Genomic DNA, 19,114 nt, shown 5'->3' on the forward strand with positions numbered 1-19,114 from the left:
ACAAGAGGTACAGAAGGATCTCAGATGGTGGCTAACAGACGAGAACCTCTGCAAAGGGGTCGATCTTCTCGTTCCTCCCCCGGAATTGATGCTCTTTTCAGATGCGTCAAAAGAAGGGTGGGGGGGGGGGGGGCCCACATGCTGCACCACACCACCCCTGACCAGTGGTCCAAATCAGAAAGGTATCCATATATAAATCTCTTAAGAGATGCGGTGAGCCTTCCTTGCCCTCCAACAGTTCTACCAGTTCCTGGCAGGGCACTCAGTGGTATTGATGAGCGACAATATCCCAGTAGTAGCTTACCAAATAAGCAAGGCGGTACCTTTTCGCAGCTGCTGTGCCATCTAGCAGTAGAGATACTCAAATGGGCAGAAGACAACTCAGTGACCCTATCTGCTCGCTTCATTCTAAGCAAACGGAACGTGCTTGCAGATAATCTGAGCAGAGTGACTCGGATAGTGGGCTCAGAGTGGTCTTTGAATCATCTGGTAGCCAACAAAGTCCTGACTTTGTAGGGTTCCCCTACTGTGGACCTGATCGCAGCGGCCCTGAACTTCAGGCTCCCGCTGTACTGTTCCCCAGTCCCAGATCCCAAGGCTCTTTGGCAAGATGCATTCCAACAACGGTGGGAGACCACAGACGTGTACGCGTTAAACCCCCCCCCCCTTTCTGTCTGATGCAAAAAGTCCTCAACCAGGTCAAAATAAGCAGGACCTTATCGATGACCCTAATAGCTCTGCTATGGCATCAAGCAGAATGGTTTCCAAAAATTTTGCAACTCCTCACGGAGATTCCGAGGGATTTCCCTCCATGTCACAACCTGCTCAAACAGCCACATGCCAACATCTTCCACAAAGCTGTAGCTTTACTTTGACTTCAAGCCTGGAGACTGTCCAGCACCACCTCGCACACAGGCTTTCCGTAGATCTCAGATGCTCTTCAGTGCCAGTTTACCAAGCGAAGTACTGTAGTCTGTTTTCTGTGGCTGGTGTCGTAGAAACGGTATCACTCCCCTTGATGCCTCTATACCAACAATAGCGGAGTTTCTTATACACCTTTGAGAAGAAATGCTTCCCTTGGTTTTGCCAGTCAAAGGCTACCGCTCAGCCTTGAGTCTCGCCTTCAAACTGAAAGTAGACATTTCCTCCTTGTTGGAACTTTCCTTACTCATTTGGAGTGATGAGATTACTTGTCCTTCGTCAGAATCGGAGTTCGGGATCTTCAGTCTCTGAAGGGTCCCCCATACGAACCATTATGCCAGGCAACAGACCGCCACCTTACACGGAAGACGGTATTCCTACTAGCTTCGGCTTTGGCCAAAAGTCAGTGAGCTGCATCTTCTATCTTCTGATGTTTCCCATTCAAGGAGAAGGGAGGAAGTGATACTCAGCTTCGTCCCTGAGTTTATTGCTAAGACTCAAAATACGGGGGTTCTAGATCCTAAATTCTGTCCATTCCGGATAGAGTCTACGTTCTGTAACCGAAGATCCACACCAACTGGTACTTTGCTCAGTGAAGAGTCTAAGGTGTTACCTTGAAAGAAACAGCACCAGCTCGCCCCCATGCGTCAGCACTGTTTGTCAGCAAGGGAAGGTCAAGAGGAGGGTCATGAGGAATACAATTTCCTCCTTGATCCATAAGGTCATTGAGTTTGTCCCAATCCAGACCCTCCTCCTCAAAAACAACCCAGAGCTCACCATGTCAGGGGCATTGCAAAGTCCCTGGCGTTCAAGAAAAACAACTGTGGCGTAGGTATTACAAGCGGGCATGTGGAAGCGTCAAACAATCTTCACCGCCCACTACCTGAAAGACCTAACCCACAGGAACATGGATATGTTCTCTATTGATCCTGTGGTGGCTGCACAACAAGTGGTCTAAAACACCTCAAGCTTCTTGATGGACAAGTAGCAGAGGGTTGAGGGCTGAGGTTACCCAGATTAGTCTCGGGTGAATGAGTAAAGAATGACTGGCTTCATTCATCCTTCCATCATACCCCCCCCCCCCCCCCCCCCCCCCCCCGCCAACCTCACCGGGAACTCGTCATCATGGTTCCCAGCTTAGCTGACCTCACCTCTCTGTAGGTAAGATTCATTTCCATTTTGTATTCTAAGCATAGAAATACTACGTGTAGCATTCCTAACACCCCCGCAAGGGATGTTATTGGGCAGTCTCAGTACTCTCAGATTCCTATGACTCGAGATCCTATTTAGAAAAACCAGCAACATTGCTAGTATCACGAACACACAGGTTATGCCAGCTGCTAATTGTGCATAGCACAACTATTCTAGAGAGGGCAGGGTTCCTACTACCTTTTGGTCCCATATCAAAGGAGAGAGAACTCCAGGTCAAATGCCAAAGCCAGTTATTATTATTACTTGCTAAGCTACAACCCTAATTTAAAAAGCAGGATGTTATAAGCCCAGGGGATCCAACAGAGAAAATAGCCCAGTGAGGAAAGGAAACAAGGAAAAATAAAATTTTTAAGAGGAGTAATAACATTAGAATAAATATCTCCTATATAAATTATAAAAACTATAACAAAACAAGTGGAAGAGAAACAAGACAGAAATGCTTGCCCAAGTGTACCCTCAAGCAAGACACCTCTAACCCAAGACAGTGGAAGACCATGGTACAAAGGTTATGACACTACTCAGACTAGAGAACAATGATTTGATTTAGGAGTGTCCTTCTCCTAGAAGAGCTGCTAACCATAGCTAAAATCTCTTATACCCTTAATAAGGGGAAAGTTGCCACTGAACAATTACAGTGCAGTAACCCCCTGGGTGAAGAAGAATTGTTTGGTAATCTCAGTGTTGTCAGGTGTATGAGAACAGAGGAGAATAAGTAAAGAATAGGCCAGACTATTCGCTGTATGTGTGTGTGTGTGTGTGTGTATGTGTGTGTGTGTGTGTGTGTGTGTGTGTGTGTGTGTGTGTATGTGTGTGTGTGTGTGTGTGTGTGTGTGTGTTGATTGATTGATTTAAAGTTTTCAGGCATCCTGACATCTGAAGTCATTGACGCCGGTAACATTTAATTTATGTATACAAAAATAAAAAATAAAATAAAATAAAAAATAAAAGAGTATTCAATTAAAATCATAAAAGTTGAATGTTATAAAAGTTAAATATTTTTCAGAAGACCTGCTTCTGAAATAAATCTAAAAATGCCACTTGCATGGTAGGACACATCATTTCCAAGAATCTTGGCAAGGATGAACCTGCCACCCTCACCTCGAGCCTCAAACAAATATCTATTCCTTAAGTTGTTATAATTGGGGCATTCGGTCAACAAATGCCTTACTGTTAGAGGTACTAAACAGTCGTCACAATACGGTTGGTGTTGGCCCTTCAGCAGAAACTCGTGTGTCAACCGAGTGTGGCCAATACGGAGACGACAAAGAGACTTCTCCCATTTTCGGGGCATCATATTATACCTCCAAGGAGATATGTCATTTGTTATCTCTCGCATTTTATTGCCATCTTGACTATCCCATTGCTGTTGCCATTTATTGCAAACCAATTTTTTGATGTCAGGTAAGAAATCATTACTGGGAATGGGATACCTTCTTGGCAGCAACTCGGATGCAGCCTCCTTAGCCAGTGAATCTGCCTTCTCATTCCCGGACACACCTACATGTGCTGGAACCCAACAAAATTGAACTGTTATACCTCTCCGTCCAATAATAAAAAGCCATTCTAAAATCTTTAAAACTAAAGGGTTATTAGAATTAAAAACTTCCATAACTTGAAGGACACTCCTTGCATCACTAAAAATTGTAAAATTACCCTCCTTCTTCAATGCTATTTTCTCAATAGCGGTTAATATGCCATACAGTTCGGCAGTAAATATGGAAGCGGTCAGAGGAAGTGCACCTCTACAATTAAAACCATTACTATGTACTCCAAATCCAATGCCAGCATCAGATTTGGAGCCATCAGTATAGATAAAAGTTGATCCTCTATGTTCTTTAACATGTTCATTAAAAAAAAAGACCTGGCTTCTAGGTCTGACATATTCTTCTTATCTCCAATAAAATATTTACAAAAAGATATCTCTGGTAACTTCCATGGAAGCGTTGATGATACCTTGAATGGAAGTACCTTATTCCTAATTATATCCAGACTATTCAATAATCGTTTCACCCGAAAGCCATAAGGTTGAGGAGATTTTGGGTGCAACTCAAAGTATGATGCGTGTCTTACAAGGCTTGCAGTCTGAGAGGCTAGAGAGTTAGGGAGTTTTTGCAATCTAAACCAATACCGAAGAATGGAAGACATTCGGTAAAGGTCTAGAGGTAACTCTCCAGCATCAACAAGGAGACTTGGGATAGGCGAGGTTTTAAAAGCTCCAGTAGACAATCTAATACCTGCATGATGTATCGAGTCTAATATTTTTAACCGGCTTGGGGTGGCTGAAGAATATACCTCACAACCATAACTAATTTTGGAAAAAATCAGGGACTTGTATAATTTTAGAATAGTATTGCGGTCTGCCCCCCATGATGTATGGGACAATACTTTTAAGACATTCAGAGCTTCAACACATTTAGCTTTTAACGCTTTTAAGTGAGAAACCCATGTAAGCCTACAATCAAATATCAAACCTAAAAATTTAGCTTCTCTTGCACATGGTATCCGTTGACCTTTAATGTATATATCCGGGTCTGGATGTACTCCCCGGATGCGACAAAAATGGACAATGGTAGTTTTACTTGTCGAGAACTTAAATCCATTCATGTCAGCCCACTGGATAATTTTATCAATAGAGAGTTGGATTTTTCTCTCAACCATTGCCATTCTAGTGCCAGCAAATGATATTGAGAGATCATCCACAAATAATGAGAACATCCTGGGGAATGGCTGAGGATATCCCATTAATTGATAGTGCAAAAAGGGTTACACTCAGCACACTAACCTGAGGAACTCCTTCTTCCTGGCACTTACTCTCTGATAGAGTTTCCCCAACTCTCACTTGAAAAACTCTACGTGAAAGAAATGCCTGAATAAATAGTGGCAGCTCTCCTCTCAATCCCAATTCATGAATGGTTTTAAGTATACCATATCTCCATGTGGTATCATATGCCTCTTCAAGGTAAAAAAAATACTGTAACATGGTGCTGTTTGGAAGCAAAGGCTTCACAAATAGAAGACTCTAGTCGTATCAACACATCAGTCGTTGAGTGCATTTTTCGGAATCCACATTGAATCGGTGATAAAATACCTTTCTTTTCAAGGTACCACATCAGCCTTGCATTGACCATCTTCTCCATGATTTTACATAAACAAGATGTCAATGCAATAGGACGATAGTTTGCTGCTAAAAACTTGTCTTTACCGGGTTTTAAAAAGGCTAAAATAATGGCTAGTTCCCAAACACTTGGGTAACTATGATCATGCCATATTAGATTAATAATACTTAAAATAAATAGCTTTGTATTAAAATGTACATGTTTAATCATTGCATATGGAATTCCATCGGGTCCAGGGGCTGTATCATTGCAATGAGCAAGTGCGGAATCAAATTCTCTTTCAGTGAAAGGAGAATTATATGACTCTTCCCTTCTTGTTGCAAAATTTAAAATTTTCTTTTCTTCAGTGCTCCTATACTGGTGACCAGGGCCTCCTTCACACTTGCTGGATACATTTGAAAAATGATTAGCCAGGGCATTGCTAACATCATTTGCTTCAGTTACATACTGGCCATTCACCTTCAACACTGGTGGTGAGTTGGGGGTGAATTTGCCAGCTATCTTTTTTACTTTCCTCCACACAGAAGATGGTGGTGTTCTACTGTTAATGGAAGAAACAAAAGACATCCATGACTGGCGATTTGCTTCTTTCATGGCACGACGGAACTGTGCTCTACATTTCTTGTACATAATTAAATTCTCATCAGTTCTGCGTCTACGCAATCGTGTTAGAGATCTTCTTGTGGCGCTGTGGAGGGCAGTTAGTTCTGAAGACCACCACGGGACTGGTCGTCGTTTGAATAACCCTGTTGTTTTGGGAATTGAATTGACTCCTGCTGTATGGAGAGTTCCATTCAGTAAGTATATGGCATCATCAATATTTTCAACTTGTCCTGCATCCCCCTCAATTTCGCTTAGCTCACAAAATTTATCCCAGTCCGCCTTGTCAAGATTCCATCGTGGCGATCCCTGTAAAGGTGGACCATTGTTGGTGTTTATAATGATTGGTGCATGATCACTAGTATGCCAATCATCTAATGTTCTCCAATCGAAGTCGAGAAGGCAATTAGAGCTTACGATTGATAGGTCAATACATGACAAGGTACCTGTCTGGACATGAAAGTGTGTGGGCTCTCCTGTATTAAGGAGTCCCACATCTTCATTATCCACAATTGATGATATGATATTTCCCCTCGTGTTTGCTAAAACATCACCCCACAAAGGATGTCTACCATTTAAATCTCCAAGTAAAAGAAAAGGTTGAGGGAGTTGTTGAATCACCTCCACTAAGTTATCATATGAAATGTTATCATTTGGAGGCAAGTACAGAGAACAAATTGTATATTTTCGCCCTATGTCAATCTGTACAACCAATGCCTGCAGAGGTGTACGAATAGACAGAGAAACTTGGGGAACATCTCGACGAACGTACATGAGACTTCCGCCATGGCTCCCCACTTGGTGATCATATGGTGTCCTACAACTAATATATTCGCGAGGACAAGGGGTATTAGCATCAAGCTTGCTCTCCTGTAGACATACAATTATGGGGGAATGCTCATGAATAAGGAGCTTAAGTTCTTCATATTTGGCCCTTAAACCCTGACAATTCCATTGCAAAATTTAGATGAGGTTTCATTTCCAATGTAATTTCATCACTGCCTGTCTGTAAGTTAGACAGTATTGCAGACTGAGTCGAAGATTTGGCATGGATGAGATAACTATTCTTCCCAAAACGAGATATATCTCCAGGTGCTATGGTTCCTACTTTTTTTGGATAAACTTACATATCTTAAAATAATTTCCTATTATCCCTTTAGTTTCAGCTAAGAGCCACATTGGTGGTTTGGGTTTTCTCTGTGAAGGCATGGGTACATTTCTATCTTTTTCAAACCAATCAGCAGGTTTGTACACATCCAATTCCTTTGGGAAGGCTCCCATGATGTTCAATTTGTTAATTTTGATACTACTAATATTACTTATGGCATTAAACGCTTCATCATGACTTTCAAAAGATATCCAAGATTCCCATTTTTCATCTCCAAGTCTCATCCTTATTTCCTTTATCAATCCATAGCACTCAAATGCTCTATATATACCATCATAATTTGTCTCTAACGGGATTTGGGAAACATGAAGGAATCGTAGTTTCCCTGTGTTACCCAAATTGCTAGATTTTTTAACATCAGTAGAGTGGTCCTTTTTAGTTCGAAGGTCGTCAACAGAATTTTCCTTAATTACAGTAGCAGAAGTCGTCAACAGTGCCGGGGGGGAGTCAGCAAATCCAGAGGATGGGGAGTCAGCATTTGAAGGGTCCATATTTAAGGGTGGGATTTTCATGTTTTTTTGTTGGGGTACCTGCTTGAGAATTATAAGAAAGTATCATACGTTGGAAAGGAAATTTGTATTCTCCACTATCGGCACAATGAGAGTACTGTATACTTCCCAGATGGTCCACTCCATACCCTACCCGAAGAATAGCATCAAAACAGATATAGAGGCACAGGTGTAAGCTAAACCCGCCTGTTAGGACTGAGACCAAGGTAATATGGAATCATCCTCCCCATATCTGTAATGATGGGCTTCCGGCCAAAAGCCAAGAGTCCCACCTCAAGGATTGGATCCCCCTGGATTCCGATGACCCAACCCTTGAGAGTAGTTCCGCCAAAAAGGTCCAAACCATCTTTGGGATGGCTGAGATCATCCAATACTCTCATATATAGCTTTGAATGCGAATACCTCCCAACCGTGATCCCTTCTCCCATTCATCTAAGCAGGCAGTAATAACGAATGTGGAAATATCCACACCATTTAAATAAAATAGGAAAAAAAAGATAAATAAATAAATGAACAAATAATATAAATAAATATATATATATACATACATCTACATATATATATAACTAAGAAAAATAATAATCATAGAGATAGGACAGCAAGATGAAAGAAAGTTGATAAAATCAGGAGAAGGTCGAAGTAATATTAAGCAGAAGAAAAAGATGAAAGAGAGAAATTTAGATTCGAACTGGGGGAGCAATTTCCCGAAGTTCGAGAGCCCTCTTGTCCGTCACCAAGATTCAGCACGGGAATGAAATGCCGTGCTGAAGCTCAATGACTTCATCAAGGCATTCTCTCATTAAGAGGGTGTGTGTGTGTGTGTGTGTGTGTGTGTGTGTGTGTGTGTGTGTAGGCAAAGGGAAAATGAACCATAACCAGAAAGAAGGATCCAATGAAGTACTTGTAATACTATCTGGCCAGTCTAAAGAACCCATAACTCTCTAACGGTAGTATCTCAACGGGTAGCCGGTGCCCTGGCCAACCTATCATCCACTACCTACAACTTACTTCCTCCCTCCTAAGAGGTAAGTTATCCCTATAAATAGCATAGGATTATATTTGTGTAGGAACAAATGACATATTTGTAAGTAATTTGTATTTTTCCTAACATACAAACCTTGAGCTATTTATACAAATTGGCCCGCCAGCCCTGTCCCCCCAAGAAGTCCTGCCAGAAAGCGAAGTGGTTGCTCATCCCAGGTGTGTGAGTGAGTGGAGTAGCCGGCTACCCATAATCCCCACCTGCTAACTAGCGGTTGGGGTGGTTATCCTTCGCTAAAATTACCATATCTCGTCTTTCAGCTTTACCTAAAGGATATCCCTATAAACATCTCCAGTTTTATATATTAGGAAAAAATACAAATTACTTACAAATTTTTCATTTTATTTGTATAAAAAAATAATAAAAAATAAACACGGTGGCTGATCTGAAGGATGTCTTCATGAAACAGAAAAAAAGAATAAAGATTATGAGGTAATAAATCTAACCACTTAATAATAAAATTGGTATAATGTGTCCCCTTTAACAAAATGTAAAAAAGCTCACAAAGTAAAAAGAAGCAGTTAGTTCAAACAAGAGAACAGTGACACATCACTTACTGAGACAAAATCAAAGTAAGAACTATGCAGATTTCCTTCACTGAAATATACAAAAATACCAGAGCCCTAAATGAAATATATCTTTCACCCCATTACTTTTACTTTCTACAGTTTTATATGAAAGAAAATTAACTCTACAATTTTCAATGAAAGAAAATGATGTTTACATCATAGAAAACCAGTAATCATGAAGATCTGGTAATTTAAGCATAATATTGACACAATCGCTGCTTCTGGGTTTGGCACCACTAAGCAGGATATCAAAAGCTTTCAATTTAGATATGTTGCTAACAGGTCAACTGTCAGAGAACCCCAAAAAGTCAGGATCCTGTTTGCTATACAAGGATGCAAAGACCATTTTGACCCACCGATCTGCATCCTTCTGCTTAGCTTGTCTGCCACAATGTTCTTGTCTGTCAGAGTGACAGAGTTGAGTACTGCCTACTCATGAATTCCTTCTGCTACCTGGCAAGCTGCAGCAAAACAGTACAGCCTTATTTGTTTATATATGCCAATTTGTTAGGGAAAAATATTAGAAAATACAGTAATTTGTATTTTCCCCAAATAAACAAACTGACTGTGGATCCCAAATTAATTTTCCCCAAAAAAATACTCAGGAAATCTTTACAGGTATGCCCAAGATTCTCTGGATGTAAATCTTATAAGGGAAAGCGAGAGAGGTATTAATAGGAAAATATATTTTTCACTAACCCTATTTCTTGAAACATAAAAACCAGGGATCTGGAAGGAATTTGTTTATTCCTATGATTTATTGAAGATGCTCCCAGCTGGAAGCTCTTCAATTTAAAGAGAGAGAGGGAGTGTGAGGTCAACCCAAATTCTATCAGAGACAATTATCAGCAAAAGAAAACTTCTGGGTGATATTGATCCATAATAGGAACAAATGTGATGATCACCCCTACGAGTAACTGGATGTCGATAGGTACAACTTCGCAGGTCTGCTGGATAGACATCGTTATAATTGTGTGAGTCCTGGAAAGCATAAGCATACACATAAATGCATTCATTTAACTCTCGCAGGCACTAGAGTCTCTTGTTAAAGAGAACTCACCCTTCCACTCTTAGAAGGTGCTTAGGAGTGATGTACATGATTTTGAGGTGGAATAAACCCCCTATTCTAGACCCATAACAGGCCGAGTACACGCCACTGATCTAGTAAAGTCAGTGTCACCCTACATGTGCGTTCAGCGGTGTGCAAGTGACCATGCCAGCACATTACGAAAAGACATACATACACTACATTAGAGCGCGTGTTCACGGGAAAGTGAGTGCTCAAGAGAGTCTTGCATTAAACTTGAGTGCACGCTGAACGCTTTGCGTGTTTGATGATAGCGTTCAGGCGAGAGTCCTGTGTTTACCTTGAACGTATTGAGAGACATGCTAGCATTAAGCATGTCTTCTTCTAGGGACAAGCGTGCTCACATGTTAAGCATGCTCAAGTGGCTAAAAGTTAGATTTCAGACCAAGCCTGGCAATGGGCAAGGAAAACAATCAGCTTCCAATGCGTGAGGTTGAGAGTGATGAATGAACAGCACTCACTAGGATACCTGTTGCTTGTGCATATAGACAAAGAAGGAAACAAAATTCCATTTAGAAGGAGGCCATTCCTTTGACATCAGGGAAATCTAACTCAAAAGTGGCAAAGGTGAGAATCCTGCATTTACCTTTGGCCTACCTAAAGTTATAGGAGACATGATAGCATTATTCATGTCTCCGATTCAAGAACAACAGCCCAAGAAACAATAGTGTCATGCCTGGAACAATGTCCAAGAGTACCGACGAAGAAATCTGGAAAAGCATTAAATTTTGCCAAAGTTTGCAGCCAGTGAAGAACTCTGCTTCCACTGACAGCTGAAAACAAAGTGAATACTCCATCAGCTAGCAGAAGAGTGGAGTTTCCCCAGTCTTGGCCAATAATTACTGACCAACTACCTACACCTAATAATAAAATATGTACCAACGTGTTCTCCAGCTTTGCTGTTATGTATCCGATGTAAAGGACAATGGTTTGTATTTGTACCATAACAACTAAGAATATGAAGCTACAGCAACAAGCTAAACACAAAGGTAATGGGGTTATTAGTAGTCTGGACCAAATGACCCTTGGGGTGCATGTATGATGTAGTTATCCATCCAACAGATTATCTTCTTTTGGGAACAGAGGTAACAAGATTCGTAAAGACAAAAAAATGTGGGTTGATATATATAAAACTAATTTATATTAGAATAAATACTGTGTATATTAACCACTAAATCAATACAGTGAGAATTTAAAATGGCAATACCATTTTCAAAATTAAATGAAACCTGTTCCATAACAGGCATTCTTAATTTCACTTGTTATTTTCAACACTGATGTGTACAGTACCTCATTTAGAATGTGATTATCATGATGAGTAGGAAGCTGGACATGATACTGATGTTCGATTTCAACATCCTCTCTTCTCTTAAAATCATGTTGCATCCGCACAGCCATTACTTCACGCTGTCTTCTATCTTTTATAGCCTCTGTAAACTTAAATTTAAGAACAATCAATTGAAAGCTTTCTAAAACCCATACAGTAATTAGCTTACATTTATATGTTACTTTCAAAGAAAATAAACCATATGTCTAGTTAACACCTCCCCAGCCATATAGAAAGCTAAATGGAAGATACAGTATTGTATTTTTCTTTCAAAAGTCAAATGGAATGGAAAAATTCATGTGCATACGTATGTCAGGCCTAATAGACACCAGAAAGTGAGAAGAAAAGTGAAGCTAAATCCTACAATTATAGAACTTTTACATTATAGAAATCACAGTGATGAGAATTTTCAAAGTATGGCAGCAGAAGGAGAGCGAAGTCACTAAACTGAGGAATTTGACATCCCAACACAATGAATGCAGCAAGTTAACTAGTGCACTGAGCTAGTAAAGAGATATTCAAGTGAAATACAGTAAACTACTTTGCAGTGAAATACAGTAAACTACTTTGCATGATACATTAAAAGGAGAAAAAGTGAAATAGTGGTTACCAACATTTTACTCTCAAAATCACTAGCTTATAAACTATTGTGTGCCCTATCACAAACGATTAAAAGACCTTATGTAAGGTAAGAGGATTGGGATAAAAAATCAAGCTTACTTCATAATAAAGGGAACCCAACCATACTTTTGTTTATATCACCTGGACACTTTTACTAATATGGAGTTTTTATGATAAAACAAAGTTTTATGAATACTTACCTGGCAGTTATATATATATATATACAGTATATAGCCGAGTCTCCGACTCTGGCAGAATCTAATAAAAAATCGCGGCAACCGCCTTGTGGTGATTAGTGGTTAAATGGTTAACAACCCTTACAGGGTGGTACTTGGAATCATTCCCGTTTTCTGTTCCTCAGATTATCTTTGCCCGACCTGTCTCCTGAGGGGAGGTGGGTGGGCTTTAAAAACGGATTTTGAGTGAAGCGAAAAATCTATTTTTGGGTGAGATAGCCATGGCGTCCTGATGGAAGGATCCTTTTTGGTAGCTTCCTTGGGTAATCACTACTAGGATTTTCCCAGAGAATTAAACCACAGGTTATCACAGAATTCTAACTTCTGGAGCGAGTATCCTAAAGGTTTCCCCTTAAGACATCGTGTAACAACAGGGGACACGCATGTATAGACGTGCCACATAGCTATCTGCACCCCATATAGAGTTAACGCTTCAATATGGCGGACAGGGAGTGGCTGGGAGCTGAGCCGCAGCCGATCTAGATGGGGCGATATCGGTACTCGCGATGTAAACAGACGGACGCCATTGCTTTTGATGACGTCACGTCCGTCCTCATTCCGAAAGTCTGGAGCTCGCTCATCACCATGATACAGCGGCGCAGGGCGGGACCTGATAACAGACAGGGTGGGTCCATCAGGACGCCATGGCTATCTCACCCAAAAATAGATTTTTCGCTTCGCTCAAAATCCATTTTTTGGGCTCAAGCCATGGCGTCCTGATGGAAGAGTACCAGAGAATTAGTGTATCGTGGTAGACTTTTTCCCTTTATAAGTGAGTGCTAAAACATTGAGCCGAAAGCATAGTGGTCTATACTAGAGCTACCGTGAGGCAGTTGCCTTCCTGCCCCCCTGGCATGGAAGTCCCCACGGGCTATGCTAAGATCAAAGTGGTCATGGGAAGGCTATTCATATAGGCTGAAGGAACAATGAGATCCATAAGATAAGTCAGAGCGATTTGGTATTCGCGTCGAAACAAACTTGAAGAAGTGGTGGTTGAACACTTCGTGTATGGAGTTGACTCATCTTCATAATTGAGTAAGTATTCGCTAAGGAGACTTACTTGCTCTATATAAATAAATGCCCGGAGTAAATCCTGGCATTTTCCTTAACCAGGAATAAAGGGTAATAAAATATGACAAATAGTATATTTCATAGTAAGAAAGGAGCAAGGGAGACGCATAAGTAATAAAATAGACATTTTATTATATAATTGCAGGTAAATCAATACATGTCATGCAATAATTAGTAAAAAACATTTACATTGATAAAAATGTACATAGTCATAAAGGCGTGCTCTTGAGTCTGAAAGGGAAGAATCAAGTATTAGTAGGCACTCGTTCTACGGAACGTTAGTCTTTATGTAACACACGTCATGCACGTGGCATGTAGCACTCATGTGGTAATCTACTATGACATTTCACCTGAGGTAAGAACAGTTAAAGAAAACACAAGGTGGTTTCTGCTTCACTACGTATCACTTGAGGGTCAACATAGGCACCCGACGAGTTAGAGTCCCTAATAACTCACTGTTCTAAGCAGAGTTCAGAGCAGGTTTCATAACACTACCTGCGGCTACCACAAAATGTTTCACTTCGTACACTTGTTTCGCATAATGTTTAAAGAAAACACGCGAGGATTTCCAGCCTGTATAGTTCTTGAGGCTTTCGAAATCCATACTCTGAAAGAAATTCAGAGACGAAGCGACTTTCCTAGGATCATGACCAGCGGGTGTACTGTCTGGATCCGCTCTGCGAATGAAGTAGGTGATTTTTGCTCTCAATTGTTTTAGTGACAGGTTGCTGCCCGATGTTTCTCCTTTGAAGAGTTGGCCTCCACCAAAGTTTGAAGTTCTATGAAGATAGACCTTAAGGCTCTCTACTGGACATAGAGAGGCATCTTCCTTCAAGGGGCATATCCTCCACGGGCCCCATCGTTTGGTAGGTAATTCGTTCTTTGCGAGAAACGTCGGATCAGGGAAGAGGGAGAGGTCTCCTGAATCATTGAAAACGATATGTCCCTCTTCTCTAGATAGTGCCACTATTTCGCTGACTCGGGCTCCCGAAGCTAGAGCGAAGAGAAATATAACTTTCTGAGTCAGGTCCTTAAGAGGGCATGAATCATTGTCCAAGTTGGAGGCGAAGTGGAGAACTTTGTCTAGAGACCAAGTGATTGGTCTCGGAGGGGGTGCCGGTCGTAAACGGGCACAGGCCTTCGGTAGTTTGTTGAAGATGTCACTAGACAGATCTATTTGGAAGGCGTATGACAAAGGTCTGGTCAAGGCCGATTTGCAAGTAGAAATCGTGTTGGCTGCCAAGCCTTGTCCATGAAGGTGAATGAAGAAGGACATGCAAAAATCTATGGTGATTTTCGAGGGGTTCTTTGCCTTGACGAAGGAGACCCATTTCCTCCAAGACGATTCGTATTGCCTTCTCGTGGATTCGGTCTTGTATTCCTCGAGGAAGTCTAGACTCTTCTTCGAAATCCCAAACCTTTTCTTAGCGGCTAGGGTGAGAAAATCATGAGATGAAGGTCCTTGATTTTCGATGATGAAGCGAAGACAGTCGACTTCTGTATTTGCTGGGAGAGAACTGGGTCCGGGAGGGGGATCAGTGTTGGCTGCATCTCCAGGATCAAGGGGTACCAGTTGCTGCGGGGCCACTTGGGAGCCACTAGAGCTGCTGTCCCTTTGAAGGTTCTCAATTTGGAGAGGACTTTCAGCAGAAGATTGGTGGGAGGGAACAGGTAAATCTTGGTCCATCTGTTCCAATCCAAGGTCATGGCGTCCACCGCTTCCGCTTTGGGGTCCTCGTACGGGGCTACATATCAAGGAAGTTGATGGTTGTCGCTCGTTGCGAAGAGGTCGATCTGGAGTTCTGGGACTCTGTGAGAGAAGAAGGAGAATGATCTTGCGTCTAGAGACCATTCCGACTCTATCGGGTTTGTCCGAGATAGAGCATCCGCTGTCACGTTGCGGAATCCTTGTAGGTGAACTGCAGACAGGTGCCATTTCTTCCTTTCTGCCAGACGGAAGATTGTCAGGAGCACCTGATTTATCTTGGGCGATCTTGAGCCCTGGCGATTGAGACAACGCACTACCACAGAGCTGTCCAGGGTCAGGCGAATGTGTACCGACGGGGGCGGGGAGAGTTTCTTCAGCGTCAGAAGAACCGCCATGGCCTCCAAGATGTTGATGTGAAACGTCTTGAATAGGGGAGACCAAGTGCCTTGAGCCTGTTGTTGGTGGGAGTGACCTCCCCAACCCTCCAATGAAGCGTCCGTATGGATGTTGAGAGATGGAGGTGGGTGTTGGAGAGGAAGGGACCTTCTTAGGGCCCTCGCTTCTGACCACGGCTTTAGAAGAAGTCGAAGTCTGCTTGGGAGCCGTCTCTTGAGGTCTCTTCGAGCGACGGATGCGGAACGTCTCCAGACTCCCGCTGCATCCTTTAGCTGTGCACGAAGCACTGGGTTTGTGATCGAGGCGAACTGTAGAGAGCCTAGAACTTGTTCCTGCTGGCGTCTCGAGATCCGTTTGGATTTTAACAGTCGCTTGACGGACCCTGCTATTTCCTTCCTTTTCTTTGCTGGAATGGAAAGGCGGTGTGACTGAAGATTCCAGTGGATGCCTAACCATTGGAACTTCTGAGCTGGAGATAGGCGAGACTTTTTCGCGTTTATCTGGAATCCCAGGTGTTCGAGAAACTGGGTAACTTTTCTGCAGGATTCTATACAATCCTCGGGCGAGGGCGCCCACACTAGCCAGTCGTCGAGGTAGGCCATCACCTGGACGTTTCGGATGCGGAGCTGTTGTACTACTGCGTCCGCTAGCTTTGTGAATATCCGAGGGGCCACGTTGAGTCCGAAGGGCATGGCCCGGAAGGCATAGCTTTTCCGTTGGAGTCGGAATCCTAGGTAGGAGGAAGCGTGATGGTTCATTGGTATGTGCCAGTATGGGTCCGCCAGGTCTATCGAGACCGTGAAAGACCCTCGAGGCAGGAGGGTTCTGATCTGTTGGAGAGTCAGCATCTTGAACTTGTCGTTCGATATGAATACGTTGAGGGGGGATAAGTCCAGAATGACTCAGAGTCTGTCTGAGTCTTTCTTGGGAACACAAAACAGTCTCCCTTGGAACCTTGTGGACTTCACCCTTCTTATCACCTTCTTGTTCAAGAGGTCTAGCACATATTCTTCCAAGAGGGGGGTTGAAGGTTGGAAGAATTGCTGGAAGGTTGGGGGTGGTTGCGCCCAGCTCCAGCCCAGACCTTTCTTGATGATGCTGTGTGCCCAGGAGTCGAAGGTCCAGCGATCCTGGAAGTGGCGGAGTCTTCCTCCCACCGGAAGCACTTCATTGCTTCTGTGGTCCCGAGGACTTGCTGCCTCGGCCGCTAGCTCCCTGTCCTCCTCTGCCTCTGGAGGGCCGGCGAGAGGAATCTCTGCCGGAACCCCTGCCTGAGCTTCTACCCTTGGGACGAAAGGTAGTGGAGTGCTGCTCGAAGGTGGGGTTGAAGGCCGGTGATGAGGGCAAAACCGGCTGTAGGACCAACTGAAAGGTCTGTGGCGGCTGAGCGACCACTTGGGGAGTAGCGGGTGCCGGAAACTGGCGTCTGTGCTGACGTTGCTGGGGTCTATGCTTCGACTGCTTCCTCTTAGGCTGAGGACCGTCATCCTGAGAGGGTTTTCTCTTCCTAGACATGCCCCATTTGTTGAGAAGGTTCCTGTTCTCAGATGCGGCCTTGTCTGTGATCTCTTTCACTAGATCAGACGGGAAGAGGTACTTGCCCCAGATGTTGGAGGCAATCAGTTTCCGGGGTTCGTGTCTGACAGTGGCACTGGAGAACACGAATTCTCTGCAGGCTCTACGAGCTCGCATGAAATGGTACAGATCCTTGACTAAGGTTGCCATGTGAGATTTGGCAAGGACCATGTAATGGTCAGGGACTCTTGTGTCACCAGCCATTACGTCCATCTGGACCTGGAGAGTGAGAGATGCTGCCAGCCTCTCCTTCGTTTCCTGTTCCCTACGAAGGAGGTGTTCGTTTAGCTTGGGGAGGTCCTCATTAAACTGACGTCCAGCAACGTCAGGATCTAGTTTGCCCACCACGAAGGTGTGTTGCACATCCTTCCAGTGTTTGGTGTCGGGCGGGGTGGCTGCGGAGAAAGGTCTGCATTCCTCCAATGCAGGGCAGGATTTCCCTTCCTCTACAGCCTTAAGGCAGGCAGCGAAGGCCTTTTCCGTGAAGGGTAGCATCACTTCATCGGGCGCAACGTAGGTGGGGTACTTCTTGCTCAGAGCCGGAAGTCCAGAGCAGGTAAAGCCTCTGCTCTTAAGCGCTTTGGCAAGCATAGCCTGGGCCTTCGAGAGATCGAACACTATTTTCTCCTTCGGTTCGGTCTCTTCCTTTGAGGATGGTTCTGAACGTAGACGGACGTAACAGTCCGGATACGCCTCAAAGCGGGGGAAGAACTCCACTTCTTCCAGGGGTATGGAACCGATCTTATCGCTGACGAAGATCTTGTCATCAGCGATGACCATATGCTCGGCGAACCGCCACGGATTGTCGCTCGAGCATGCGGGGAGGTCCTTGATGGAGATTTTGCGAGATTCCTTGGAACCTCCCATCGACCAAATGATCTTGTGAGTTTCTTGGAGCTTCTGCTCCATCACGGATTCAATGAGCCGAATCATATCCTGTGCCGTAGGTAGAGGAGTCGTGGTGGAGGACGTAGACGGGAGAGACACTTCCGTCGGTGTAGGAGTAGGAGGGGGGATGGAGGGAGGGGCATCCTCCTTATCGGACTCGGTATATACTACCCGGTCCTCTTCTTCATCATCCTCCCCTTCACCCTGGGCCATAAGGGTTTTCTCGGTGTCCTCCGAGATCTCTGACATGTGTTCATCATGTTCTGAATCCAGGTGACAATCACTCATGGACTGAGCCATGACAGTATCAGGTTCCACTGTGATCTGGACGACGGGGATCTGTTCAACTGGGACCACTGAGTCTGGTGAGGACTTTGGGAACAGCAAAGACCCCATTTCTTCTGTGGCTAGGTATGGTCCAGTGGCGTTCTTTTGAAAGCCACGTACCCACTTGCGTAGGTTGTCCCGAGCAGTGTCCCGAATCTCCGCTGAGGGAGGGTCATAGAATGCTTTCTGTAGGCATTCTTGGCAGACCGAACAGGTGGTGGGGCCCCAGTACTTGAGATCCCCTCTCTTGTGAGCACAAGGGGCGTGTCCTACACGCCGTGTGTCCATAAAAGTGTGGCCGACGGACCGCGCAGAAGTCGTGGTCACACTTGACGTACTCCTCCTGTAAAAGAAAGAGACGATGAGTATTGTAGAGTCATAATATGGCTCGTATATAAAGTTAATTATTAACAAGTTAATATTAACATAAGTTAATTGTGATGCACAGAAGGGTGGGTGAAAGGAGACAGACGCATGCCTCGTGTAACCCGCCCGGCTGGTTGCCGTAGCATCAGACAGTCCCAGGTGGCCGTAGGCCTCCATGGAAGGTGTCTTGATAATGGGAATTCTATTTAGAATTACCATATAGACTAAGCTTGAAATCTTATCAAGAAAGTCTGGGGATCATGAGATCCTAGTAAGGTTCCGGCAACCAGACGTGCCAATTACACGTAGCGTGCTGGAAAGATGAAACACGCAAGAAGACAGAGTGAAAACTGAACAAAATGTACGATTCCGTAC

At 43.6% G+C, this 19,114-nt stretch overlaps 1 protein-coding gene and 1 long non-coding RNA gene across 2 annotated transcripts in view; both read right to left on the minus strand.

The window, feature by feature from the left end:
* The window catches only part of LOC137650244 (uncharacterized), a 473,662-nt gene that overhangs the window by 348,680 nt on the left and 105,868 nt on the right, over nucleotides 1–19,114 (minus strand). The window lies entirely within an intron of this gene.
* Nucleotides 1–19,114, minus strand: part of LOC137650240 (uncharacterized) — a 203,130-nt gene that overhangs the window by 144,542 nt on the left and 39,474 nt on the right. Inside the window, exon 3 of the mRNA XM_068383514.1 lies at nucleotides 11,515–11,661. Coding sequence (XP_068239615.1) covers nucleotides 11,515–11,661 — 147 coding nt within the window. The remainder of the gene's footprint in view (nucleotides 1–11,514; nucleotides 11,662–19,114) is intronic.

The sequence above is a fragment of the Palaemon carinicauda genome, chromosome 11 (assembly GCF_036898095.1).
Source record: "Palaemon carinicauda isolate YSFRI2023 chromosome 11, ASM3689809v2, whole genome shotgun sequence".
NCBI classification, from domain to species: domain Eukaryota; kingdom Metazoa; phylum Arthropoda; class Malacostraca; order Decapoda; family Palaemonidae; genus Palaemon; species Palaemon carinicauda.